The sequence below is a fragment of the Girardinichthys multiradiatus genome, chromosome 15 (genome assembly GCF_021462225.1).
Source record: "Girardinichthys multiradiatus isolate DD_20200921_A chromosome 15, DD_fGirMul_XY1, whole genome shotgun sequence".
NCBI lineage: Eukaryota > Metazoa > Chordata > Actinopteri > Cyprinodontiformes > Goodeidae > Girardinichthys > Girardinichthys multiradiatus.
Window position 1 is genome coordinate 4,918,977 of NC_061808.1, and position 26,896 is coordinate 4,945,872.

Sequence of the window (26,896 nt, forward strand, 5' to 3'; positions counted from 1 at the left end):
TTTATTGTGAGTTTGCTGTACGGTGATGAAGACAAGCATGGGCCTGTGGTGGAGGATAAAGCCCGCCTTTACTTAAACACTGAAAAAACAAATCGCATGCTAGTTAATTTTAGGAAGTCTCCTCACTCTTAATTTGAGACCAGAATGAACAATGAGATGTTGGAAGAATGAGAATGTCAGGGATCCCAGGGTGTGCTGTCTGATTTTTTCTGCTGTCTCCCTGTGGGAGCAGCCTCAGTTTGTGGAAGGAGCTGCTATAGTCCTTAATATCTGCAATTCATCGGGCTCATTAGTGAAGCTTAAAAGGAACACCCTGCCAAACATTCAACGCCTGAGTATCAACTATAGTTGTACTTCTAGTCCTTCTGTTGTTTCTCTGACTTCCTCTCATGTTTTTTTGAGAAATCTAACCATGGCCTTTCTTCTACCTTCTAAAGAGAACCTCCTGGAAAGCTCCCTGGTTTCTTTCCTTGACAAAGCTCAATTGCTTTTCTGTATTTGGGTCAGAAAGCTTTAAAATACCATGACAGGGAATACCTTGGAACAATTATACATAAGAGATTTCATGCTAACCTGGAAACAGTCCTTAATTAGAACCACCAACGTCTGTATTTTCTTAGAAAGCCACAGGTGCTTAATGTCAATAAAAAATAGCTTTTATTGAATCAGTTTTGATATTTTTCTATCATTGCCTGGTTTGAAAATACCGAACATAAAGATTCATAAAATGGCCAGTAATACAGAATGCACTATCTGCTGTGTATCAGCAGCTGGTGGTGCGAAAAGCCAGAGTCATCATTGGAAACCCAAACCACCCTCTTCTCAATAAGTTCAAACTGCTTACCGCAGGCTGTCGATACAGAGAAGAACCAGTCGGGACCAATAGGGTTTTTTTTTTACATAAAATCAGATTCTTTTTTTGGTGACATTTAGATTTGGTGACTTGCTATGAGTTTTTTTATTGTACGGGATGTTGGATGTGAGTTGAGTTTTTATTATTATATTCCTGAATTTGTTGCAAACGGAGTTTCCCATATTGGACAATAAAAAATGGTGTTCATATCCAGCTGATCATCAGGTAATCAAGGTTATTTCATCAGCAAACCTTCCTTCTAAATCCCATGGAAGCACCCAGGGTGTATTTTAGTTATTCCCATAACTTTATTAGGAGCATTTTTCCTATGACTTTATGTAAATGAAAGTTTTCAATATGTTAAGTTCAGCTTGGTTCTGAGTGCATTCAATATTATTATTTAACAGGTTTCAATCTTTCTCACTTGAACTGATAAACCAAATCTCGGGTAAAGAATGGAGAGTTGCAAACAACATTCACAATGTCACACTTACTAGTTTTTGGTGGTTGTTTGTCTTTATCTAGAGTTTGAGAGGAAAGAGAAAAGATGTTGATCAGTTTAAAGTTGGGTTTTCTGGCGAAAAGTTTCTATTGTTGGCTGACTTCATACCTTGAGCTTCTTTGACAGGATTCTTTTCAGCTTTTGTAGGTTTTCCTGTAAGAGGAGAGAGAGAGCCCGATTACAGCCTGCAAAATACATTACCAGGATTTTACACTTCCTCAGAGTAATACAGCATAGCACATCCTCAATTAGAGTTTTATCTGGCAGAAAACAACTTTAATCACTTTATCCATGTTTCTTTTCTAGAGACATCAAGCTAAACACATAAAATGCCTACAATTTAACAAGGATGCATATCATAACACTTGATAGTATTTGGCCATAAAATGCAGGCTGGTTTGATTCTTAGAATGTATTAAATGTTAGTTATTATATTGGAAATAACTACTCGTGCTTTTGCTTCATCACGATTAGGTTATTGCAGTGGACTATACACCTGTCTTTGCAAAACCTCCATAGAACGGTTGCAAGGTGTTCAAAATGCTGCTGCCAGGCTTCGGACAAAATCCTCCAAGTTTTCACATGTGACTTCAATCTAGATGCAGTTAAACTGGCTTCCAGTTCATTTTAGAGAACAATTTAAGATTATTTGCTGACTTAGAGAGATCTTCATGGACAGGCTTTAATCAGAGGGCTCTGCACCCACATGTCCCTGGAAGGTCACTGAGGTCCTATGACCTGAGCCTGCAGAGGGTTCCCCAGACTGAGATGAAAACAAAAGGAGGCAGACCCTTCTGTTCAGAGGCCCCTCAGAAGCTGAAACTATCTTCTTCTGGATTTGAGATCGGTGGAGATCGATATTTTAGCCATTGTTGGCTCTCGTGAAACACTTAGTGATTTTATATCTTGAAAGGTACTATGCAAATAAAGTTTCACTTACTCACCATATTATATATGTAGTCTCCTGCATCTACATGATGCCCCTTCTACTCCTAGTTGCACATTGTTTTGCAATCTGCACAATATGAATCCGAGTGGGAATTTTCTCGTAATCTTTTTACAGCTATTCATCTGACCATTTCCTCCCACACATTCTGGCTACAGTTGTTCCCCTTTTCCATTTCGTGTGTTAAGCATGTTAACACTATTGAACTCCCCTGACTTTTAATCTCTTCTCTGTATCATTTTGAGGACTCAGTTATTGTGACTAAAATGGTCTCAAAGTCATTTTTAAATTTCATGCCCTCTGCAATTTGAAACTGAAAAACACTATACAATACAACAGCCATTTTAAATGAAACTAAAGCACAAAATCCAAACTGGAAGTCTCAGTTGGCGTTAACAGCTTGAAGTTGAGATTCGGTTTTTGTTGCACAGTTTAATGATGATTAAAATATCCAGAATGTAAAATTTTGTCATCTGCTGATTGTGAATGCTTTGTGATTGGTATATCAATCTAAACTCAAGTGTACAAAAATGTGCTACAGATTCCACACTGTCAATATCTATTAAACTAGAAAAAAAAATAAATGGGAACCTGCATGAGAAAAGTACGTTGTAGTTTTTCCAAAATAATTTATGAGTTAAAGTAGCAGGCAAGTGTTCAGCGAGTACTCCTGACTAACTGATCATCAGCAAGTGTGAGTGGCTGTTTAAGAGCAGAAGATTGGGTACCTTGTTGATCTGGAGCAGACATATGTATCTTAACACAATGCCAAAACGGAAAGAAAACTGCAATTATTTACAAACGTAAACTGGAAAATATTTAAGGCAGTTGCCAAAGCCTGCTGTTGATGAAACACCAAAGTTTTCTAAAAGCCAAATGTAAAACATCTCACAACCTGAACTGGGCCAATATCCGGACAATGATCCTAAACAAAGCGAGAAATCTACAACAGAATAACCTGTTAAAACCCAGAACTTAATCTGATCAAAATGCTGTGTTGGGACTTTAAGAGAACTTAAAGAAATATCAGCAAAAACTAATATCTGTGAACCTTAATGAAGAAAAGTTTTAAAGAATTTTAGAGAATTTTAAAGAAAAATTTACCAAAAATCCTACAGAATAATTTGAGAGACTGACAGTGTCATGCAGAAAAGAACTACTGAAACTAAAGATGGTTCTATAATCTGTTAAATCATGGGGTGTACTTAGTTTTCCACACTGCTTTTCTGATTTGGTTTTATCTTTGTTTAATAAGTAATTAAAATGTGTACTTTGTAAAGTGGTGACAAGATTATATTTATGTTCTGATATGTAAAACCCTAAACGAGGACACATACCCAGAGCTGAACCACAATGGTTGAGTTAGCAAGGTGATTATTTATAGAACCACTAAACACATGTTTCATTGTTATAATCAGTTAAAGCAGATCTCTATAAGATTTTCTAGTAGGTGTTGAAGCAGCTTCTTCTGGTTAAAGTCACCTGATTTAAAGGAAATTCTGATGGGTTTTTTTTCCTCAGCTCGAGAGGTCACATTTGTCCTCTTGTCAGCTTCCAGTCTCGTTCTCAGTCTGAGCAGCTGTGGACGTAGTTCTGGATCTGTTCAACACCAACACATTTTACCACTTTATACAAATTAAACCAAGTTATGCTTCAGCATCTGCATACATTGAACTGAAAAACTTTTAAATTCATTATAAAACTTGGCAAAACTCAATTATGTAAAAAACCCATCAACCAGTAGGAAAACTTCATAAAACTGATGCATCATCAGAGTTGTACCTTTCTTATCTTTGGATGCTCTGACTTTGCTCTTGACAGCCGGCGCTCCAGAGGGGAACAAAAACAATTAGTTTCTAATCAACAATCATCCCTCTTGTCACTGAAATGAATTAAGACTGACTTCATGCATATTAATTCGTGTCAGTGTGTGTTGTTACCTGTCCTTTTAGACACTGATTTCCTCTTCTGCTGTACAGCTGCAGGCTCTGACATAATGAGCAAATTGTTGGGAGTGAGTTACAGAAAATGTCTTTCTCTCTTATGGCAGACAATTTCTCCAGTCTGCATCTTAATTCATTTAGTTATGAGAATTCAGACAAATCCAGACTTAGTCACTGGTTACCTTTTCTTGAAACTGAAGCAGATTTAGTTTTCTCTTTTGCAGGCCTCTCTATGTAGAATAAAATAAAAAAAAGCCAAATAAATACAAAAAACTAAACTATGCATTTTATAAATTTGATTAATATTCAACGCACCTTTTTTAGCTTCAGCTGGAAGTTTTGATTTCCCTTTTGCAAGCCTCTCTGTAGAAACAGATAAATAAGTTGCCTTTTTTGAACTTCTGATCCTGGTAATTAGGTTAATATTAGATTTACCTTTTTTAGCTTCAGCTGGAACTTTGGATTTCTCCTTTGCAGGCTTCTCTGTATATAAAACGGTCAAACTTGAAACAAGCATAGTTTATTAAAGTGCATTTTGCAGCCTATTAATTTGATAATATATACTTCACCTTTCTTAGCTTCAGCTGGAAGTTTGCTTTTGTCTTTTTTTGCACCTGAAGAAAAGCAAATTTTACAAATTTAAGTTAGATTTTAAAACTTAAATGCATTTGTTAATTTCTATATCATTTATTTTATAGATTTTAAGTTATATTTCTTTCAAAGTATTGTTGAAAAAGGTCTCAGTTATGAAGACACCACATTAACGAAAGCTAAAAAGTAAATGTCTCTCATTGTTTCAGCTTTTTTCACTGCTGGCTCTGAGGGAATAATTGCAGTACAATGACCACAGAAGATTCATTTTAATAAATGCCTTCAGAGTACTTTGTGTAACTGTATATTACAGCTATTACATGCTGTAGTTGCAGTTAATTTCAGGAAACATCCCAGTGATCCAGTGAATCAAAGCCGTCTGTCAGAAAAAGAACCAGTACCTTTTACTGAATCAGCAACCTTGGCTTTTTTCTCTGCAGCTGAAAAAAGCACAACAAAATAGATAATTAGTGTTCATGGCTGTAATTAGGAAGAAAATGTTTATGTTTGCAAATTTAACTTATTAATTTGTGCCTTTTTTCACTGAGGCAGCCTTTGGTTCTTCCACAACTCTCTCTGGGTCTTATAGGACAAACAAATAGGCATTTAATAATATTGTTTGAAAAAAGGCAAAATACACTGAGCTGTTTAAATGTGTGATCTGTAAAGATTTTACTTATTCTGATGTTTAGATAAAGTTTAAGTTCGGAACTGTAATAATTTGATTTTCTAGTTTTTGTATAATGTTTTTTTAGCTTGAACTTTAAAACATCACCTGTAGGTCAATATGAAAATAATTGTAATTATTTTTAAAATAACGTTTCTTATTTCAACATCCAACTCCAATCTAATAAAGGTTTGATGCACTAACCTAGAATGAAGGTTTGAGTCATTGTTTATTTCTTTATATTATCCTCCCAAGCATTTCATCATTTACAGGTAGCAATCACAAACTGGGATGAGTGAACAGAGGAAGAAGAAGACAATCTGGTCGGCACGAAATAACATAGAACGATTTATGTGATTCAACAGTTCACCATATATTTTTGTATATCCTAAAACAGGAGTTTGTATCATTTTCTGGACCCCGCAGGCCGATGCTTAGGCTAGATCCAGGCCAATGATACTTTTAAAACATGAGATTGGGGTCTTGAAAATATTGCCTTAGCCCAAATACAAAAAATATTTAAAATAAGCTAGATATTAACAGTCACTTTAAGCGTTTTAGACAGGCTGGGTACATGTTGAATCTAGACTTACTACAGAGTAGGTCACAGACCAGCTGGAGGTTTTCAAATGAAAAGTTTATGGCTGCTAGCACCTGCCAATGATTAATCAAGACAAAATAAACTTTCTTAGCATGCCAGATATAACAGCCATATGTCCTTCATTGACATAACCATGTAGCTATATAAAATATATTTATGTATTAAATATTTGGTAGCCTAAGCTTTCATAATTAAAACAATATTTACTATTTGGCATCTGGTTTGGTCCACTGATTAAGTTTCAAATTTCTTGTGGTATTGTGACATCGTTGTAATCACCCTATATGTTCTTGATTGAAAAAATTAAATGCAGTTTATTGAACATATACTGCAGTTTTCTATGGATCAATCAAAAATATTTTAAAAAGGTTAAAAATGTAAATGAGTTTTGACATTCAACAATAATCTTCCGAAAAACATCTAAATTACCTTCATTTAAGGAATCTAGCTCAAATAAAAGTCTATACTTAATTAATAAACAAACCAAACATTATTTCAAATTATAATATGCTCTAATGCAGAGTCCTCCTCACCCTGAACTTCAGCTGCAACAGGCTGAGATTCAGCAGCTGGAGTCGTTGCCTGTGGCTCCACCAGAGGTTCCGGTTGTGGAGCCTCTGGTTGCTCCGGCTGTTCTGGTTGTACTGGTGGGGAAGGTTCTGGAGGAGGTGGCATTATAGGCTGCACTGGTGGCTGATATGGTTGATAGTGAGCATAGAGTGCCTGCATTGGTGGAGGAGGAGGCTGTTGTTGATATGAAGGCTGTGACGGTGGAGCTGCAGGATGAACGGTTACAATCGGTGCAGATGGAGCTGAAAAAAGGAAAATACTTTAATTGATGAAGAGCCTTGAAAAAAAGGTCACTGTATGTTAAATGTTAGAGCAAGAGTCACTCAGAGTTAATCCCACATCTGCATGAATACCTGACATGGTTGGAGGCGGGTACGGAGTGTCTGTGACGATATGATGAACTAGAAAACAGTGATAATTTCAGCAAATAGATAAACTGCTTATGTATGATGCAATCATTTACAGTGTTTAAGCATTTCATGTATGATATTTTTAGAGAGCATTGCTGAGTTCTTGGTGACCTACCATACCATCCTGGGGGGGCCGGGCAGTAAACTGGAGCAGGTCTACAGGGACTGACTGCAGCAAAAATTAAATGCACATTAAGGTTTATTTATGTAACTCTGTGGACTCAAATGGACTGCATAGGGGTTAATCTACAATATATAAATAATTTAAGATCAGTTGCTTTATTTTTTGTTGTACAGAAAGTCAAAATATAGGGCAGAAAATGTTTTTAAAAAAACATCCCAAAAGGCTTTAGTTACTTTAGCAAATTGTATCTTTAGTTTTGTTTAACACATGCTGCCAAAGATAAGTCCAAGAAACATTTTAAATTATACAATTTTGCGTATCTTTGAAAATCAATAAATTATACAATCTCTATATTAGATGCATACACTAGTTTAATAATTGTGCTTTGTGTGGCTCTTGTGGTTTTATCTGTGTTTGAACTGCATATGTATTTATCCATTTAAAACCAGGTATTTACAGATTGTGCAAAAATAATTTTTTTACTTTTTATTCAGGGCATCTAAATATCTGGTTTCATCTTTAAATAATGAAATAGATTGTTTTAGAGTTATTCTGTAAGAAATGGTTTTGGGTATATGTGCTTTCAGAAGCCAACTTCAGTGTCCTTTGAAAATGAGGAAAATGCTGCAACTTGCATATCCATCAAACAAATTGAAAGTTGGAAAAACAATTCCAGATTTATACATTATACTTGATCCTAATCTTTGATTTCAACTGTAAATTGATCACCTTTTTTCTTCAGAATTTTCTTGTTATTGTTTTTTACTTTTCTACTTGACTTAAAATATTACATCTGTACTCACAAAATTAAGATGAGAATATCTTTTCTGTTGTGTATTTTTTCAGTTGGTATATTAAAAAGAAAACAACACATCAAACATATTTTAACATCACTATACATAAATCAACATCAATATACAAAATGTGATTTGTTCTTCTACCTTCTTGTGCAGACTCTGTGGGTTCTTCCTGTGTTTTGGCCTCTTTCACTGGTGATTGAAAAATAGTCCAATGAAAGAAAAAAAGTCATTTTCCATCCTTTCATATAACTGTGTGTGTGTGTGTGTGTTCTTGTATTTGTTGCTGAGTGAGAACCATTTTTTGTATTTTTATTGCAAAGTGAGGACATTTTGACAAAGTGAGGACATTTTCCTGGTCCTCACTTTTCCAAATTCTGTTCTTGGAACAGAGTTAGGTTTAGGACTAGGGTATGAATTGAGTTATTGTTAGTGTTAGGGTTAGGTATTAACTGGTTAGGGTTAGTGTTAGGGTCAGGGTTAGACACTAAAAATCAAGGAAAATGAATGGAAGTCAATGGAAGCAACTGAAAAGTCCTCATAAAGATAGTAAAACATGGATGTGTGTGCGTGTGTGTGTGTGTGTTTGACTCGGCAGAACTCCTTACTTACCTGTTTTTGACATCTTGGCCTTCTCCTTTATCTTAGCTTTTTGGAATGAAATTTATATTAATATTTCAGTAATGCATTAAGGGAATGTCACACAGCGGTCTTGTACTTTTTTTTTATCTCCTCCATAAAAATGACTTTTATATTTTATGGACACCTTTCAGAAGAGGACCTAATCTTCGGATTCTGCTGACTTTTGGCTCCAGAGTTGGGATTCTAGGAAGAGCTGGACCAAACATCAGAGCATAATTGAAGTTACAACGCTTCAAATTAGGAATACTGACTGATATGATAAAGATATATTAGTCATCAGTGTTACCTTGCCTTCTCGGCTTTTCCTCTGTCTTCTTCAAAGCTTCCTGTTCTTAAAGTAAAATAAGAATAAATTAACAGAAAAACAGATTTTTAGCATACTTTTCAATACATCATGATTTGTTCAAGCTATGAAATATTTTAGAAAAATATTCTTTATGTCTACAGTGGTGCTTAACTTGGAAAGATTTGGGCATTTATTAAAATGCAAAGGATTTTTTGTATAGTTACCTTTTTTCCGTCGCACAGCTGACACCCTCCTGGGAGCTTTTAAAATATAAACATGAAATTACAATCCTAAAGGTATAAAATACAGGATGGAGAAATAAAGCCTTCCATAATCGAGGGTTTTGTAGAGTGTTTTGCAAAAGTATTCTTACCTCGTGAACCTTTTAACATTTTGTCAGGTTACAACCACAAACCTCAATGAGTTTTATGAGGACTTTATGTGATTGACTAACACAACTTGTTGAGGATTTTTGGGGAGAGTAGCGAAAATGGTACATGCCTTAGAAACAAAGATCAAGCTCAGTCAGATTGGATGGAGTATGTGTGTGAACATCATTAGCTTCCTTTCCCTGAAGCCCCAGAGCATGATGCTGCCACTGCCATGTTTCACTGTGGGGATCATGTGTTTGTGATACGCCTAGTGCAGTGTTCCTTGGTTTTCACGTTGTTGGTTTTAAAAAAACATCTGAGCCCTTCACAGAACACCTGTATTCATACTGAGAATAAATTATACACCGGAGGACTCTAGTCACTAATTAGGTGGCTTCTGGACATTTGAAGTTCATGAGACATGAATACTCTTCCAAGACACTGCACTTGTGCTCCTCCTATGATTCTCCTCCTCACTTGTGAGTATATTCAACTAATCAAGGTTAAATGAGCAAAACAAACATGCATTTTTGCAACAGGGTGTCTATTGGTTTTGCATAATAATAACCAATGAAAAGAAATAATGATTACAAGACAAACCTTTTTTATCTGCAGTCTTGGTAACAGCTTCTTTAGCCTTTGCAGAATGCATACAGGGACATTCTGAAATCACAAAGCACAAAAGTGTCTCTTGTGGACAGGCGGGGTAAGGCGTATTCGTCACTTCCTGTTTTAGCTGATGCACTCGGTGGACTGTTTGGTGTATGAAGGCTCTCTCGTTTGATCTGATTTCTCTCTACTGTGATACCTCTTACTTGTTCTAATGCATAAGCACATACTTTCTGTTGCTGCTTTTAACGTTTGGGGACTCTCTGTGTCTTACACAGTTTTTTCTAGTAGTGGTAAGGGGTCGCTAGCTTAGCGTTAGCATTAGCTCCACCATGGCTACCCGTTCTGCTCTTTCTCTCTCTGAGTCTCTTTCTTTCTCCTGCTCTCTCTGTCAGATGTTCAGTTACTCCTCTGCCTCCTTTAGTGATAATGGTACGTGTAATAAATGTATAATTTTTGTAGCTTTGGAGGCGAGGGTGTCGGAATTGGAGGCCGGGCTCCACGCTGTTGAAAAACCAGCAGCAGATAGCCAGCAGAAAGCCAGCGCGGAGCCACCAAGGGTAGCTCCCCGTAGCAGTCCTTTAGCAGAGCCCGCAAAGCCGGGGCCTCAGGCCGGCTGGGTGACGGTACGTAAAAAGCATAGTCCTAGATCCCAGCCCACAGGTCACAACCAACCCGTCTGCGTTTCAAACAGATTTCCCCCGCTCAGCGACACACCCGCTGAGAAGCCAACTCTGGTAATTGGCAGCTCCATAGTCAGAAACGTGGCACTAGAGACACCAGCGACCATGGTCAAATGTCTGCCAGGGGCAGAACGGGCGACATCAAATCCTACCTGAAACTGCTGACTAAGGATAAGTGTAAATACAGTAAGATTGTTATTCACGCTGGCGATAATGACACCCGGTTATGCTAATTAGAGGTCACCAAAGTTAGTGTTGCTTCTGTGTAAGTTTGCCAAAACAATGTCAGACTCCGTAATTTTCTGTGGTCCCCTCCCTGATCTGACCAGTGACAGCATGCTATCTTTCAACCTCTGGCTGTCTAGGTGGTGTCCAGAAAACAATGTGGGTTACATTGATAATTGGCGAACATTTTGGGGAAAACCTGGTCTGATCCGAAGAGACGGCATCCATCCCACTTTGGATGGAGCAGCTCTTCTTTCTAGGAATCTTACCGAATTTATTAGTTCTCCAAACCTCTGACAACCCAAGGTTCAGACCAGGAAGCAGGGTCGTAGTTTAACACTCTTCTGTGCAGCTTCTGTACTGCTACCCACCCATTACCATATTAAGACTGTCTTGCCCACGGCCAAAATTGAATAATAATTAAATAATTAAAAAATAATCTAAAACAAGGAAATCAGGAGAATCGAATAAAAATAAACACAACTTAGACTAAAAATAAAAATAAAACAATTAAATGTGGCTTACTGAACATAAGATCTCTCTCTTCAAAGACATTGCTAGTTAGGGACCTGATTTGTGACAATCAGATTGATTTATTTTGCCTCACAGAAACCTGGCTGCAGCAAGAGGATTATGTTACTATAAATGTGTCAACTCCTACTAATTATTTAAATTTTCACATTCCTTGAAATACTGGGCGAGGAGGAGTAGCAACCATCTTTCAGTCCGATTTATTGCTACAACTCTTTTGAATATTTAATCCTTAGTTTTCCTCATCCAAATTCCAAAGCACTAAAACCACTTCTGTTTGTTGTCTTGTACCGTCCCCCAGGCCCTTACTCTCAATTTTTAGATCAGTTTTCAGACCTTTTATCTGATGCAGTGTTAAATACAGAAAAGGTTATTATAGTGGGGGATTTTAAAATTCATGTTGACACTGAAAGTGATAGCCTAAATATAGCCTTTAATGCTATCTTAGACTCAATTGGCTTTGCTCAAAACATTAACAAACCTACCCACCTTTGTCTTCATTCTCTGGACCTTGTGCTGACATATGGCATTGAGTGTAAAGACATAACAATATTTTCTCATAACCCTGTCCTGTCTGACCATTTTGTAATAACCTTTGAGTTTAATTTAATCGAGTACTCCACACCTGAAAGAAAATTTCATTATAGTAGATCAATATCAGACAATGCTGTAACAACCTTTAAAGAATCTGTTCCACTTTTAATTTCCTCATTATCACAGAAAAACACAGTGGAGGGTGTTGGGACCATACAGCCATGGATTTCGACACCAAAACTCCGGTACATACTTTCCTGGAACTTTTCAAAATAAAGTGCATTAACCTTCTTCCGGCACAGCCAGAAAAGGGGATAACTGCGGACTTCCTGTGGCGCCATTACCCAAATATAAGCCCCCACCTTTCCACAAGTCTTTCTCTTTCCACACGGCCTTCGAGGAGGACGGTTCAGGAAAGGCCCAGCGCGCGAATGTCTTTTGCTGGCAAAAAAACATAAATTCAACTGGATCCAAAGCCATACGATCATTGATCATATGCAAAGTTAAGTAGAATGAAATACTGTCTGTGTATCCGGTATTTTCATTCATGAACGCCGATAATTAAGGTACAAGCATTGCTGACTCTCTCTCCGAGGCCCTGCAGACTCAAACGGTGTTCGAGAGAAGCCCCGGCCTGAAGGAAGACGGCAGAGACCGCAGCGGACAACGTTCGTTCTTCATCCACAGCTGGAGGTTAGCGGGAATCTAACCTTTTTTCACAGAACGAACGCACCTTCTGATCAGGAGAAACTGAGGAAGTTAGCGGGAAGCTAACCCTATCATTCACAGAGCGAACGCAGAAGTTCCGCTTGTTGACTGTGGACGTTTCGTCGAACTTCATCGCCCTTGGACAACATTCCCTCAACATGGTCAGAGGTAAGGTTTGGGCAGATTAACAGATAGGTTTAAGATGAAATGATCTAAACGTTTTCATGTTATGAAGTTTTGTTTTGTGGAACCTGGCTACCTTAAGTGCTAGTGGGCTAGCTACGGCACGCGCCGGTTCCGTGTTCTTCGTATGTTTTAAAGCTAAGATAAACTTTATTTAAAGGGTGGTTTTAACCAGAACATTGCTCATAACGCGCCGTCCGCGCTTATGCATTTTAACCCTGGTATTTTAAAGGTATGTGTTGATTCTGGTGCTAAGCTATCTTCTAGCTTAGCACTTTAGCTAGCTTCTTTGTTACCTTAATGGCTAACCGGTAGAGAACATGTGCTACTAAAGACTATTCAAAAGAAAGGTTGTTGGTTTTCAAGCTAGTGAATAATTGTCCCTGAACATCATTTACTAGATTTGATACCTAAGTAAACACCATTAAGCCCTATTTCTCCAGAAAGATTTGTCTCTTTTCCAAAATACTCAATAATATTTCTTCAAATATTATTTTAATAAATAAAGGCAGTTAATTAGACACCGTTGAGAATTAGTCATCCAGGAGGTTGGTTTTATTCAGCAGATCATTATTTAAAACATTATTTTATTACAATAATATTTTATCTGATCTTGCATTGTGAATGGTTGTCTAAACGTTTGCTTATTATTTCCTAAGTTAGTTCCAAGACTAACTTAACTTCACTTCCAGATCCTTCAAGATAATCCTTGGTTCTCAAACATAAACATTGCATGGTAATATTGCATCACTCTTTTTGGTCATGATTTTCAATCATCTTTAATCAACTTGTTTATTGTACATAGTCCATTAGTCTTCGTTATTCTTTAATTCTGCTTGGTAGTTTAGTTGAATTGTTTTAGCATAGTAAAGAGTTTGTTGATTGAAATATGTTTTACTTTGAGTTGACTTATTTTTGTTAATAAATTCTTGTATTTTAAGAAATTGTGTGAATTCATTCCATATATGTGCAGAGTTTATGCTGTTCAATAATGTCAGAGCTCGTCTCACACCTTTCTATTCTGTCCTAATACCATCGCCTTAATGGGGCTGGTATTCATAGGACAATCCTTAACAGACCGAAATATTATTTGATAAAATATTAAAATATTAATTTTAAAATATTAATATTAAATATTAAATAATATTCTCAGATTCATATTTACAACAAGGGCAATAATTTTGTTTCTTCCCCTTCACAAATTGATTCTCTTGTTCATAGTGTTACTTCATCATTGCGTGGTGCATTAGACAGTGCAGCGCCCTTGAAAAAGAAGGTAATTGTTCATAGGAGGCTAGCTCCCTGGTTTAATTCAGAGCTGCGTACTTTAAAGCACAATGTTAGAAAATTGGAGAGAAAATGGCGCTCTACACACCTAGAGGATTCCAACTTAATCTGGAAAAATAGCCTATTGTTGTATAAAAAGACACTTCATCAAGATAGAACAGCTTATTTCTCATCATTAATAGAAGAGAACAAGAATAATCCTAGGTTTCTTTTTAGTACAGTTGCTAAACTGATGGTGCGTTCACACCAAATGCGGATTCTGCAATAGGAGCAGCCGATTTACATGTTATCCCTATGTAGAGGCGCGTTCAGGAGCGGAGCAGCGCGGCATGGTGTGAAGGAGACGGAGGACGCGGCGTGGAAGGCGCGCCGAGCGAAGCGGAGCGAGAGCGATAGACGAGTTGAAAAATCTGAACTTTTTCCTAAATTCGCGTCGCGTCAACCAATCAGGGACTGGATGTGGCTGTGACGTATGGTGAAAGACCACAGCGGAGAAGAAGCGGTTGTCAGTGAAGATGAAGGACCAGATAATAGTGGCAGTGTGCGGCAAACCAGAGTTGTATGACTGAACTAATTACTTTTACCGAGACAAGTACAGAAAGGACCTGGCCTGGTTATGTATCGGCACAAACATCTTATATTTAGGAGATGTGGACATTAAAAATTGGCTGTTTTTTTACTGAGCTGAGATTTATTTACTTACCGAAGACAGATGGACAGGCGTTCAGGAGCGGGGATATAGCGCCGGTAGTTGGTGTCCCGGAGGCCGAAGTGTCTCCCAACGTGGGACAGCAGATTTTTGAACTGGGTCCTGGATAGAAGGACGTACCGCTGAAATCGATCATGATCCAGCTCCTGGAGTAGAGGGTGGTAATCTCCGAAATGTTCCCATCCCTGAAGAATCTGGTTAACCCAGGGACGTTGACGTCAGCGCTGTTTTTTGTCTCTCCACAGGTCTCCTATTTGATGATGCGGCGAAGAGTTGCCGCTTGTTGCCAAATGGCAACGCGGAGTTCACGCGGAATGTCAAGTGGGCAAAAGCACACAAATGACATGAAATATTCGCAGAATCCGCATTCGGTGTGAACGCACCATTACACAGAGTCATAGCTCTGTTGAGCCATCCATTCCCTTAGCTCTCAGCAGTCATGACTTTATGGGATTCTTCCAAAATAAAATTGATTCTATTAAAAAGAAAATCTTTGACATACTCCTGAAGATGATTACTTCATCCTCAGCAAGTGAGACAACATTGGAAGTAACTGTAGAACCTGATCTGTGTTTGGACTGCTTTGATCCTGTGGAGCTTCCTGAGTTATCAGAAATATTAGCTTCATCTAAACCTTACCAGCCCCATTTTAGATATGATTAATCTATCCTAAGTAAATGGATATGTACCACAAGCTTTTAAGGTAGCTGTAATTAAACCTTTGCTTAAGAAACCTTCGCTTGATCAAGATGACTTAAAAAATTACAGACCTATATCCAGTCTTCCATTCTTATCTAAAATTCTTGAGAAAATAGTTGCTAATCAAATGTGTGAGCATTTACACAGCAATGACCTGTTTGAAGAGTTTCAGTTAGGCTTCAGAGCTCATCATAGCACTGAAACAGCTGTGCTGAAAGTCACTAATGATATTCTTATGGCCTCAGATAATGGACTTATGTCTGTACTGGTTCTGTTAGATCTCAGTGCTGCATTTGATACAGTCGATCACAAAATTCTCTTAGAAAGGCTGGAATATGCTGTAGGGATTAGGGGAACAGCGCTAGGCTGGTTTAAATCTTATCTGTCTGACAGATTCCAGTTTGTTCATGTAAATGATAAATCATCTTTAAACTCCAGGGTTAATTGTGGAGTACCACAGGGTTCAGTACGTGGGCCAATTCTCTTTACTATATATATGCTTCCAATAGGTCAAATTATCAGGCAGCATAGAATACATTTTCACTGTTCTGCTGATGACACTCAGCTTTACTTATCCATGAATCCTGATGAGCGCAACCAGTTAGATAGATTACAAGCATGTCTTGAAGACATAAAAACTTGGATGACTTTAAATTTTCTGCTTCTAACTTCAGACAAGACAGAAGTTGTCGTCTTTGGACTGGAGTCTTTAAAAAAGAAAGTGCTTGTCAATCACTTAACCTGGATAGCATTAAATTGACCTCCGGTAATAAAGTAAAAAACCTTGGTGTTACTTTCGACCAGGACATGTCATTTAAATCCCATATTAAACAGATTTCTAGGATTTCCTACTTTCATCTCCGGAACATTGCCAAAATTAGAAATATCCTGTCCAGGAGTGACGCTGAAAAACTAGTCCATGCAGTTACTTCAAGGCTGGACTATTGTAATTCTTTACTATCAGGATGACCACAAAATGCAGTTAAAAGCCTTCAGCTGATTCAAAATGCTGCAGCAAGAGTTCTGTTGAAAATTAAAAAGAGAGATCATATTTCTCCTACTTTAGCTTCCCTTCATTGGCTCCCTGTTAAATCCAGAATAGAATATAAAATTCCCCTCCTCACATATAAACCCTTAATGATTTAGCTCCATCATACATCAGAGATCTGATTGTTCCATATGTTCCTAAAAGAGCACTTCGTTCTCAGACTGCAGGTTTACTGGTGGTTCCTAGAGTCTCTAGAAGTAGAATTTGAGGCAGATCCTTTAGTTATCAGGCTCCTCTCCTGTGGAACCAGCTCCCAGTTTTAGTCCGTGAGGCAGACACCCTGTCTACTTTTAAGGCCAGGCTTAAAACTTTCCTTTTTGATAAAGCTTATAGTTACAGTGGCTTAGTCTATCCTGAGCTATCTCTGAAGATATGCTGCTATAGGCTTAGACTGTTGGAGGACATAATGACCACTTTCACCCTCTTTGCTACATTCTCACACTACTCTCCAATTCTGCATTATTTGCTGTTATTTCAGCTTTTAAATTTGTTCTCTCTTTTCTCTTCCTAGAAGCTACACCTGGCCTGACTCTGTGTCTACCTGTGACACCTTTCTGGAGAGGGGCATTGTCCAAGCTTCTGCTGGCAACAACTTAATGCTCACCCTCTACCGATGATCCACATAGCCCTGTCTTTTAGTGTTTAACCCTTTCTCTCTCCTAGACATGGCTACTGACTGAGCTTTTACTGTGACTAACTCTATGTGCTCTCTTTCAGACTCTAACCTTGAAAACTGGCTCAGAGTTTATCTGTTCTTTCTTTCTAGATGAAACGATTAAAGGAGCTACATCCATTAACATTTACTTTTCCTTCCCATAGAAAGTACTCCTGGATCACTGCTTCTTTGTTCTCTTTGTGTCTCTGCTCTGTTCTCTCAAACCCCAGTCGGTCATGGCAGATGGCCGCTCACACTGAGCCTGGTTCTGCTGGAGGTTTCTTCCTGTTAAAAGGGAGTTTTTCCTCTCCACTGTCGCTACATGCATGCTCAGTATGAGGGATTGCTGCAAAGTCAACGCCAGTGACTGTCCACTGTCTCTACATGCTCATCCAGGAGGAGGGAATGCTGCAAGTCATTGACTGGATGCAATCTGCTCGGTTTCCTTAGACAGAAAACCTTTTGTCCGATTTAAATAAATAACTGAATCTGACTGCACTGTTCAATGATTAGGATTAATTGGAATGTATGTACCTGACTTTTGTGAAGTGCCTTGAGATAACATGTGTTGTGAATTGGCACTATATAAATTAACTGAATTGAACTGAATTGAAATTTAATTGAAAATTAAAATAAAATTTAAACTAAAAACAAGCATGATAAAAACCCATCTCCCCAGGCTGTTTCTAACCAGCTGCTTCAGACTTTGGTGTTTCCTCCTCTGGTTCAGGCACAGGTTTAATCACATCCACTGTTGCCTTTTCCTCATCTGCGTCCTCATCAAACTCCTCTTCCTTATCTTCGGATTTGTCTACAGACGTCTCAGGCTTAGAAACAGGTTCTTCGGCTTCTTCCTCCTCATCTATCTCCTCGGGAGCAGCAGGCTGGCTGGTCTCTGATGGGAACCAAAGATAACACTAACTGTCAAGTTGCACAGTTATAAATAAACGGGCTAAAATAAACTCGGAGATCCACTTAGGAACTATCAGAGGTTGTAGTATAGTTTTGCTCTGTAAAAGTATTTGCATTTATTAAAATATAAACCAGATATTTTCATTTGTATCATTTCATTTTATCTCTTATTTAACCATACTGCTGAGACCTTATTGTTATGATGAGAATCTCAAAGAAACATCGTTTGTCATATAATCCATAGCTGAAACCTACCAGTTTCTTCTGATTCATCCTCCTCCTCCTTGTCTTCATCAGCTTTGGCCTCCTCATTATCAGCCTTGGCAACTTCTGCCTCGGCCTTTGCTGCCTCCTCCTGGCCAGTGAATGCTGCTGCAATGGTGGCTTCAAATACAGGGCATTGAAATAAAGGGAAGGTAAACAGTGACCACATGTTGGCGTCTATTTGATGAGCAACAGTGACTGTTGAATTACACATTAAAACCATGGATAGTTTAGTTAGCTGTAATTTTATTGAAAGGAACAAATATCTATATTGTTGGTTGTGACACTTTTGAGCCTCACTATCTCCACAATTTTAAGTAGATTTTTTATTTAAGTAGACGATTAGACTGGCATTGACTTGAAGGCCTCTGAAGACTGGGCAATAACACAACTGTTGCTGCAAGAAATCTGGTCTCTGATTGCCAGTTGTCAGGTTATATTCATACATACAGCATCATGAGCCGATGTCCCATTTTTTGGTTGTTTCCTTTCTTTGATTTCATACTCTGAAAACTCAACCCAGCTGTTCCTTTTTCTTCTTGTTATTACTGTTTTACCATAACAACCTGAAGGGAGTAAATGAGTCAGACTGGACTAGAGACAGCTCAGACTTTACTGACTCAACTGCTATTTTGGTGCTGATTTAACTAACACCAACAGCTCCATAACCTGCATTTTTTAGGCTTCAATGTTAGTCAAGTTAAACCTGCTAACATTTTATTTATATAACAAGTATATCCCAATAAGTTAGACTAACATCAATAAGTTTATTTAACTGTATTAATAGATTAATTACACACAAATTGACACATTTCAAGCGTCTGTTTTTATTCATTTTGATGATAAGGGGTGACAGCTAATAAAATTCAAAAATTCAGTATCTCAGAAAACTGAAACATTACATAAAATCAATAAGACCAATAAAATCATACAGCTAAAAAGACCAGTTTGCCTGGTGCTATATGCAAACATAACAAGGAAATTGAGAATTGACAGGAAGTGTGGTAGAGAAGCAACAAGAATAAATGCAGTACTGGTAGGATTGTGAAGCAAAGCACATTCAAGACTTTGGGCCTCACAAGGTGTGGACAGTGGCTGGAGTCAGAGTTTCAACACCCACCACCTACAGGCTTGTCCAGGACATGGGCTACAACTGTTGCATTCCTTGTATTAAGCCTCTCCAGAACATGACACAACATCCAGACTAATGAGCAAAAGGAAAGGACTGCTGCTTTATTCAGATGAAAGTAAATGTTGGATTTAATTTGGAAATTAAGGTCTGGAGCAAGAGTGAAGAGGAAGAGGGGAAAGCTGCTTGATGTCCAGTGAGAAGCTTCCAAACTCAGTGATGATTTACGGAGACATGTCTGCAGATGTGGTTCCACTGTGTTTTCTCAAGCCCAAAGTCATCAAACAGCAGCAGATAACCAGGACATTTTTATGCTTCCCTCTGCTGTAAAGCATTATGGAGATCCTTATTGAATTTACCAACGAACTTGGCACCTGTCCACACCAACAACCCATTATATCACCATGCTTGACCATCCAGGAACCTAGACTAACCTAAGCCTCATAGAGAAACTATGGAGTAGTCAGGAAGAAGATGAGAGACACCAGAGCCAACCATGCAGAAGAGTTTTGAGAAACTGGGTTTTGAGTTTCTATAACTGAAAGTCATAATAATCTAAACGATTGGAAAGAAACGCATGAAACGGATCCCTATGTGTGTTTTGAATCTATAAAATGCAGTGTTGACAGTAAATCTGTCGGGTTAAAGGTCAAACCTTTTAACATTTTGATGTCAGAATGATGCTTCAACACTGATGCAGCTTTTATTTATCATATCATTATGTTTTCATTCTTGTAAACAAGATAATCCTTCATTTTTGTTTGCAATAAGTAAATTATCTACCATACCTGATAACAAGATGTCATCAAGTCCATCACCAACTTCCTCATCTTCTCCTTCATCATCGGAAGCTTCCTTTGCTTCATTTATGTCTTCCTCAGTGCCAGCAACTGTTTCTGTTATTTCTTTCTCCTCCACCTCATCGAAGATGATCTCGGCTGAGCTCGTCTCAATGTCTTCATCTTCCTCTGTCTCGTCTTCATCAGCTGTGTCATCACTCAGAGATTCTTCATCAAGTTTCAGAACGCTGTCATCATCATCATCTTCGTCACCCAACACTCCACTGTCTGAGCTGACAAAAGGAACAACATCTGCCTCCTCCTCCTCTTCTACTTCTTTTTCATCATCGTCATCTTCAACAGATTTATCAAGATCTTTCACATCTTCATCAACCTCCTCGTCGATGAGGATGTCCTTCTCATAGTCATCATCTTTATCTTCATCTTCATCATCTGCAAACTGTTCAGAGGAAGCCACAGAAATGTTGCCGTCTGATTGGTCCAGATCATCTCCGGTATCTTCATCTTCAGATACCTTTATGTCTTCATCATCATCATCATCATCATCGACAGGTGGAAGAGGATGAAGATCTTCCTCGCCTGTTATTTTAAGATCTTCCTCATCATCACTAGAAACTGCTGTGGGAGGAAGGAGAAGATCCGAGTCATCCTCAGTGTCCTCCAAGATTACATCATCGCTGTCTGATGTTGCAGCTAATCTGTCATCTTCATCATCTTCTTCGCTGGAAAGAACGGCTGATTCACTAATATCTGAGGAATCCAGAAACACATCATCACTGGTTTCATCTTCTTGGTCTTCATCTTTGCTCTCATCATCGTCAGACAGTGTTACATCTGCGTCACTGTCTTTGACAGCAACAGGAACATCAGAATCAGAATCTGGAGATAGAGCCGCTTCTTCATCCTCTGAGGTGGAAACAGGTTTAGGTGACTTTTGAAAAGAGACCTCACCTTCATCACCTGCAGCTGAAGCTTTTTTAGAGGCCTCCTCTTCTTCATCAGCAGCTAAACCTTCCTCGAAGTCCTCATCTTCTTCATCAGCAGCAGTGTCTTCCTTTATTTCTTGTTCATCCTCATCTTCTTTTTCCAACTCTTCCTCGTCTGCCTCCTTCTTCACATCATCTTCATCTTCAGGCTCTGCTGCAGCTGATGGAGGAGCTTCGTCATCTTCCTCCTCTCTGTCTTCATCTGTAGTCTCCTCCTCCATGTAATCTTTATCTTCATCAGTAGCGGCTTCAGCTTCATCATCCTCTTCACCCTCCTCTTCAGGTTCTTCAGCTTCCTCTAGTTCAGCTCCTGCCGCCTCCTCCTCTTCTATTCCGTCCTGCTTTTCAACATCTGTCTCTTCTTGATCTTCTTCGATTGCCTCCTCCACCTCCTCTTTAACTCCTTCCTCCTCCTTTTCATCCTCCTTCTCTTGGATGTCTCCTGCCAGCTCCTCCACCTCTTCTTCCTCCTCTTCCTCCTGCTCCTCCTCCATTCCCACAGCTTCTTCCTCCTCTGCTTCCCCAGTTTCTATTTCTTCTTCCTCATCATCTTCTGTTTCCTTGTCTTCAGCTAACACTTCTTCCTCCTCTTCTTCTGCTTCCTCATCTTCAGCTGACTCTTCTTCATCCTCTTCCTCCTCTTCTTCTGCTTCCTCATCTTCAGCTAACTCTTCTTGCTCCTCTTCCTCCTCTTCTTCTGCCTCCTCATCTTCAGCTAACTCTTCTTCCTCTTCTTCCTCCTCATATTCCTCCTCATACTCATAGTCCTCCTCCTCGTCATAATCCTCTTCATATTCCTCCTCATATTCCCCTTCCTCATAATACTCCTCATCTTCTTCCTCTATTTCTTCTCCATCCTCTTCAGCTTCCTCCTCTTGGTCCTCCTTTTCTTCCCCCTCAGCTGCCTCTTCTTCCTTTGCATCTTCCTCCTCCTCCTCTTCCTTTGCTGCTTCTTCCATCTTTTCTAGTTTTGTCTGAGCCTGCATTCCTATGACTTCAAAAATATTAATAAATATTGATAGCTGAACAATATTAAAATCATAGCAGAAATCAAAACTCTTTCTCCAAGAAAATATTAAGACAAACTTGATATTGTTGAATAAAAGAAGGAAAATTAAAGCACCACATATTAATTTTTTATAAGGAAAGAGAAAGCAAATCATGAGCATATATGCATGTTTAAGTGATCTGTCCTTAGACAAACTAAATGCTGTATATTTGGCATACCTCTCCAGTATTTGATATTGTATTGTTTCTTTGTATTGTGGCGTTTCAAAAGAAAAACATTTTTATTATTATTATTTAGATCTATTTTAATAAAGCTATGTCTCTGTTAGAAGCACAGTATTCTTTCTGTATTTATTTATTATTCATCAAACATAAATCAAAAAACAAAACAATTACATTTGAAATGTTATAGTAGAGAGAAAAATATATATTTGTCTAGATTTAGATTTGTTTTATGTTTATTTTTTGGGCAGGTTTTAAATAAAAACGGGTGCTGATCTCTGCTTATGCAGAAAAAAATAATGAAATGCATCCAGGCGATAAACAAGAGGTACAAACCTTTACTTCTTGTTGGTAGAAACTCTCCTGCACAGTAAGCAGATAAAAATATTTATAAAGGCAAGCAAAAGAGAGAGAAAAAAAAAAAATATATATATATATATATATAGTATGTCTGTGTATATATATATATTCTTTCTCGTGTTACAATCTAAATCTAAATACAAATAACATTTTAAAAGGAAAACATTAAATGGTTAGTTGAAAATCAAGAAGGAAGCAAAAGCACAACTATTAGAGACAAGTAATGACAGTTCACTGTTGTTGAGAGCTAGAATTTCCGGTTTTCATCTCCATTAGTTGGTTGTTTTATGAGGGGCAGGGCTCAACAGTCAGAATCCAAACATCACCCACAAGGGGGAAAAATCAAATACCTTTTGGTTTCTTACTCTTCACCTGTACTTCCTCCTCCTCCAACCATCTTGACTCTTTGAGATGCTCCATGAATAAAAGAAGCTTAGATGTAAAAAGCTATTATATATATATATATTCAGCTCAGTGGTTCCCAACCCCAGCTTGATATCTGAAGCATCATGTTAGCGAAAATGTTATGCTTGCTGTAAATTCAAGTTTATGAGCTATAAACACAGTAGTCAAACTGATCTGTAGTTTAGGGCCTTTTTGGCATTGCATAATAGATTTATTAGCAATTTTATTCCAAATTAAGTTCAGATTATTGAGGCTGCAGGTTATGCTATTGTTTTTTTGTTGGGATGAAAGATGAAAAGTTTGGGATCCATTGATTTAGATCCAAGATGTGAATGTTTTCCAATAGTTTCCGCAATCAGCTAGCTTTCACCATTTCAAGAAGTAACTATAGTCAAGCCCAATTTGTCTAATTTTATTTTACCAACATGTTTTTTCTGTCTGAAAGTAATGGTAATGTTTTGAAGCAGCCCAGAGTCAAGTCATGAATCTGATAGATAATCTTTCTAAGGATTTAAAGATTGGGGTGATGGCAGGGAGGCCTTTCAACCTAAAAGACTTGGAGCTCATCACCAAAGATAAATCTTAAATCGGTAAAAACATGTAAAAACCTGCTGAGCGGAAGGGTTTGATTGCTATAATACCAACAAAGGTTTTCCATTCATTATTGAAAACGGTATAAATCATTTTCCAATTATATTTATTAATAAAATGTATATAAAAACAAATATTGATACTTCGGTTGCAAGAAAACTATTATTAAATCTAAATCTGCCAGAGGAAACCGTCAACTTCCTATTCCTCTCGAAAATCTTACTCAAGTCTTTGAAAAGAATAAATAAAGTAGATATTCTATTGTTTTGCCCTAGTTGAGGTTAATTCTGTGGTACAGAAAAATACTGTGGGTAATTCCAGGATAGAGGAAGCATGAATGACTTTTTCTTTAATTTTCTGTATCGCAGTGATCCTGGAAAAACACTGAAAAGCTGCAGCAGTACAAACCTTTTTTCCTCACAGCATACAGTGTTCCTGCAGAGGAAGATAAAAAACAAGTGAGCAAATGCATTGCAAATTTTATCACAAAAAATCATGCTTGAACAATAACATGAAAAGTTACTAATATTTTTATTAAAATGCATTGTGTACTGTGTGTGTTGAGCATCTTAGTGTACCTTCTTCTTCCTCTGGAGCAATGAGGCTTGCAGCAAAATTAAACACAGCGCTAATCATGTTTGTTGATTCATCCACGGCATCATTCACCACCTTCACCGGGTCTGAACTGAACTTACTGAGACCTCCTGGTGGAGTACAGAGGTCAACAGGGCAAAAAAACAGGACAAATATTTCAACTTGTATTCATTAATGTTTGGAGCAAAGCGAATAATTTCAAATTCTATTAAAGTTTTGCCAATATTTTCATTAAGCTCATTTAAATCCGGATTGACTGAATTCTTGTTTGAGGGGCTAAACTGAAAGGGGGGAGCATGAACATTTAAGACACCAACAATTACAGGAAGTAGGGGTAACCCGTCTTGCAGTTTGACCACCTCAGGGGGCATTCCAACATAATGCTGTGCAAAGAAGCATTTCAGAAGTCCTATAAAGCCATCAGCTTCAGCTGGAAACTGTATCATAAATAACAGAGTTTTCAGAGGAGCTTAATTGAACCTAATCAGTAATCAATAATTATACAACTATGCAATCAAGCTCACCTGAAGTTCAATTATTTCAAAAACCCATTTTTCCTGTTTCATATGAAATATTGAACATTGTTGGGTTTTGTGAATATTTGAACCAGAAAAGTGCAAGTAATAAACTACAAACATCAGAAAACAGTGCAGTCACTGTATTCCCCCTGTACAGGGCATTTAAGAGTACCAACGACATGACGGTACACACAGTACGGAAACAATTATTCAATCATCTCCCAATTTTTAAAGTTTGCCAACTTACAAACAAATGAACAGTCCCTAATTATTATGATATGTATCATCTTAATGAAGAGAAACCAAAAAATAAACAAAAATCAGAAAGAAAAACATTACAAAAAGTTAAAAATTGGTATTGATGTGGTGAAGATGGAAACAGCCTCAGAGCATAATACGTCCACCTCTGTGCTTGACTGTGTGAATAAAAAAACCTTGCAGCGAGGGCTGCAAGGTTTTTTTATTCATTAACATGTTACATGTTACCAGTCTTGGTGACTGTGGTGTTCAGATCTTTAACAAACTCCTCACCTTCCCCATAACTATTCTCACTCCATGAGATCTTGTTTAAAGCTCCAGACCAGAGGAGACTCTTGATCATTTTGTTTCTTTTTCCATTTCTGAGGAACTTCATCATGTCACCTTCTTGCCAAGTTTCTTGTTGAGGATCTTGAAACCCATTTGTGCAGATTTTATATTTGACATCCTTTTCCAGTAGTATGCCCATCCGGCGTAACGGTTGGAATGGAAGAAATTAGTCTTAGAAATTATAATTTGTTGAATTGCAATTTATTTTTGTTCCAATGTGTTTCTCTGCATTTTTGGTTGATATTCTGCCTAACTGCCTTTAAAATAACTAACATATTAATTAGAGACTGTTCAGTGACCAAATGCGCAAAATCAGGACAGAATTAAAACAGCTTGCAAATGCATCTTCTTCTAAAAAACAAAGGAACTAATCTGTAAGGAAAGTTTTCAGAAGCTATGTCTTGCTGTCATATGAAGCCATTAGTAATTTTAGAAGAAGCATTGGGGATCTGAGAGGTTAGTTGCAGGTGAGATGTCTTGCCTCTGCGCCCTGAATCCTTTAAAACTTTCCTGATGCCAGAAGGAGGGCGATCTGGTTGGATGAGAAAGAGTGGTGATAAGCAAAGGCTTTAATACATTAATTTGCATTGCATTCCTCTCAGTATGAAATTAAAATGAAAGAAAACAACCAAGCAATGGAAATTTAATGTGAGGCCTTATGTTAGCGAGATGAATGAAGGGAGTTTATGGTAGTGTTAGAAATGTGCACCTGAAATAATTAAAGATTTCTGTTTTGTTAAATTTTTAGATAGAACTAATGGTTTAGTGCCATGGAAACATATTGAACAAGTAGAATTAGTATATTTTATATAACAGCATTTAATTTAGATAGATGTTTTTATTCTTAAAAATATTCCAGATATAAATTAGCAGGAAAATACAAATCAAAATAGGAATTTATTTTAATCCAGTATAGTCTAATTAAAAAATAATATGATCAGAGCAGTTTTTTTTTGTCAATGTTTATAGTTTAGTCCTGGTTTCTGACTTTTCTTGTAAAATGTGATTGGACATCAGGTCAGTTCATCCTATTAGTTATGTCCTCTGCCACCCATCAGTAATCATACCTGTCTCCCATCCAGTGATCAGCCTCCATAGTGCAAATTTATTTCCTGTTTCATTCAGTCTTTGTCATATCCTTATGTTTGGCATCTTTTATCTTGCTAGTTTCCCACACCTTATAATTTTTTTCTTGTTACTTATGGTTGTTATCCGTCACCTATTTTTGTTTAGAGCGCTGGTATCTTGGAATAGATTTTTTTAAATAAAAGGTTTTTTGCCAAATCCACCTGTATTTGATCATTTCTCTACGCTGGACTATGGCATTAACTTCCTCAAATGTAAT

General features: G+C 37.7%; 1 protein-coding gene across 4 annotated transcripts in view; it reads right to left on the reverse strand.

The window, feature by feature from the left end:
* The window catches only part of LOC124882121 (trichohyalin-like), a 50,162-nt gene that overhangs the window by 12,821 nt on the left and 10,445 nt on the right, over nt 1-26,896 (reverse strand). The window contains exons 3-28 of one of the 4 annotated variants that reach the window (XM_047388308.1): nt 26,033-26,083; nt 24,430-24,555; nt 24,260-24,286; nt 22,832-22,858; nt 20,268-22,259; nt 18,342-18,470; nt 17,866-18,069; nt 9,904-9,966; nt 9,157-9,192; nt 8,933-8,977; nt 8,771-8,839; nt 8,617-8,652; nt 8,149-8,196; nt 7,199-7,252; nt 7,027-7,074; nt 6,637-6,915; nt 5,237-5,275; nt 4,814-4,858; nt 4,680-4,727; nt 4,560-4,607; nt 4,427-4,474; nt 4,242-4,289; nt 4,084-4,128; nt 3,784-3,900; nt 1,464-1,508; nt 1,348-1,374 (exon numbers count right to left, since the gene is read on the reverse strand). In XM_047388308.1, coding sequence (XP_047244264.1) covers nt 1,348-1,374; nt 1,464-1,508; nt 3,784-3,900; nt 4,084-4,128; nt 4,242-4,289; nt 4,427-4,474; nt 4,560-4,607; nt 4,680-4,727; nt 4,814-4,858; nt 5,237-5,275; nt 6,637-6,915; nt 7,027-7,074; nt 7,199-7,252; nt 8,149-8,196; nt 8,617-8,652; nt 8,771-8,839; nt 8,933-8,977; nt 9,157-9,192; nt 9,904-9,966; nt 17,866-18,069; nt 18,342-18,470; nt 20,268-22,259; nt 22,832-22,858; nt 24,260-24,286; nt 24,430-24,555; nt 26,033-26,083 — 3,744 coding nt within the window. Of the gene's footprint in view, nt 1-1,347; nt 1,375-1,463; nt 1,509-3,783; nt 3,901-4,083; nt 4,129-4,241; nt 4,290-4,426; nt 4,475-4,559; nt 4,608-4,679; nt 4,728-4,813; nt 4,859-5,236; nt 5,276-6,636; nt 6,916-7,026; nt 7,075-7,198; nt 7,253-8,148; nt 8,197-8,616; nt 8,653-8,770; nt 8,840-8,932; nt 8,978-9,156; nt 9,193-9,903; nt 9,967-17,865; nt 18,070-18,341; nt 18,471-20,267; nt 22,260-22,831; nt 22,861-24,259; nt 24,287-24,429; nt 24,556-26,032; nt 26,084-26,896 lie in introns of those variants that run through there. The other 3 variants (XM_047388310.1, XM_047388309.1, XM_047388311.1) reach the window with 3 other exon arrangements.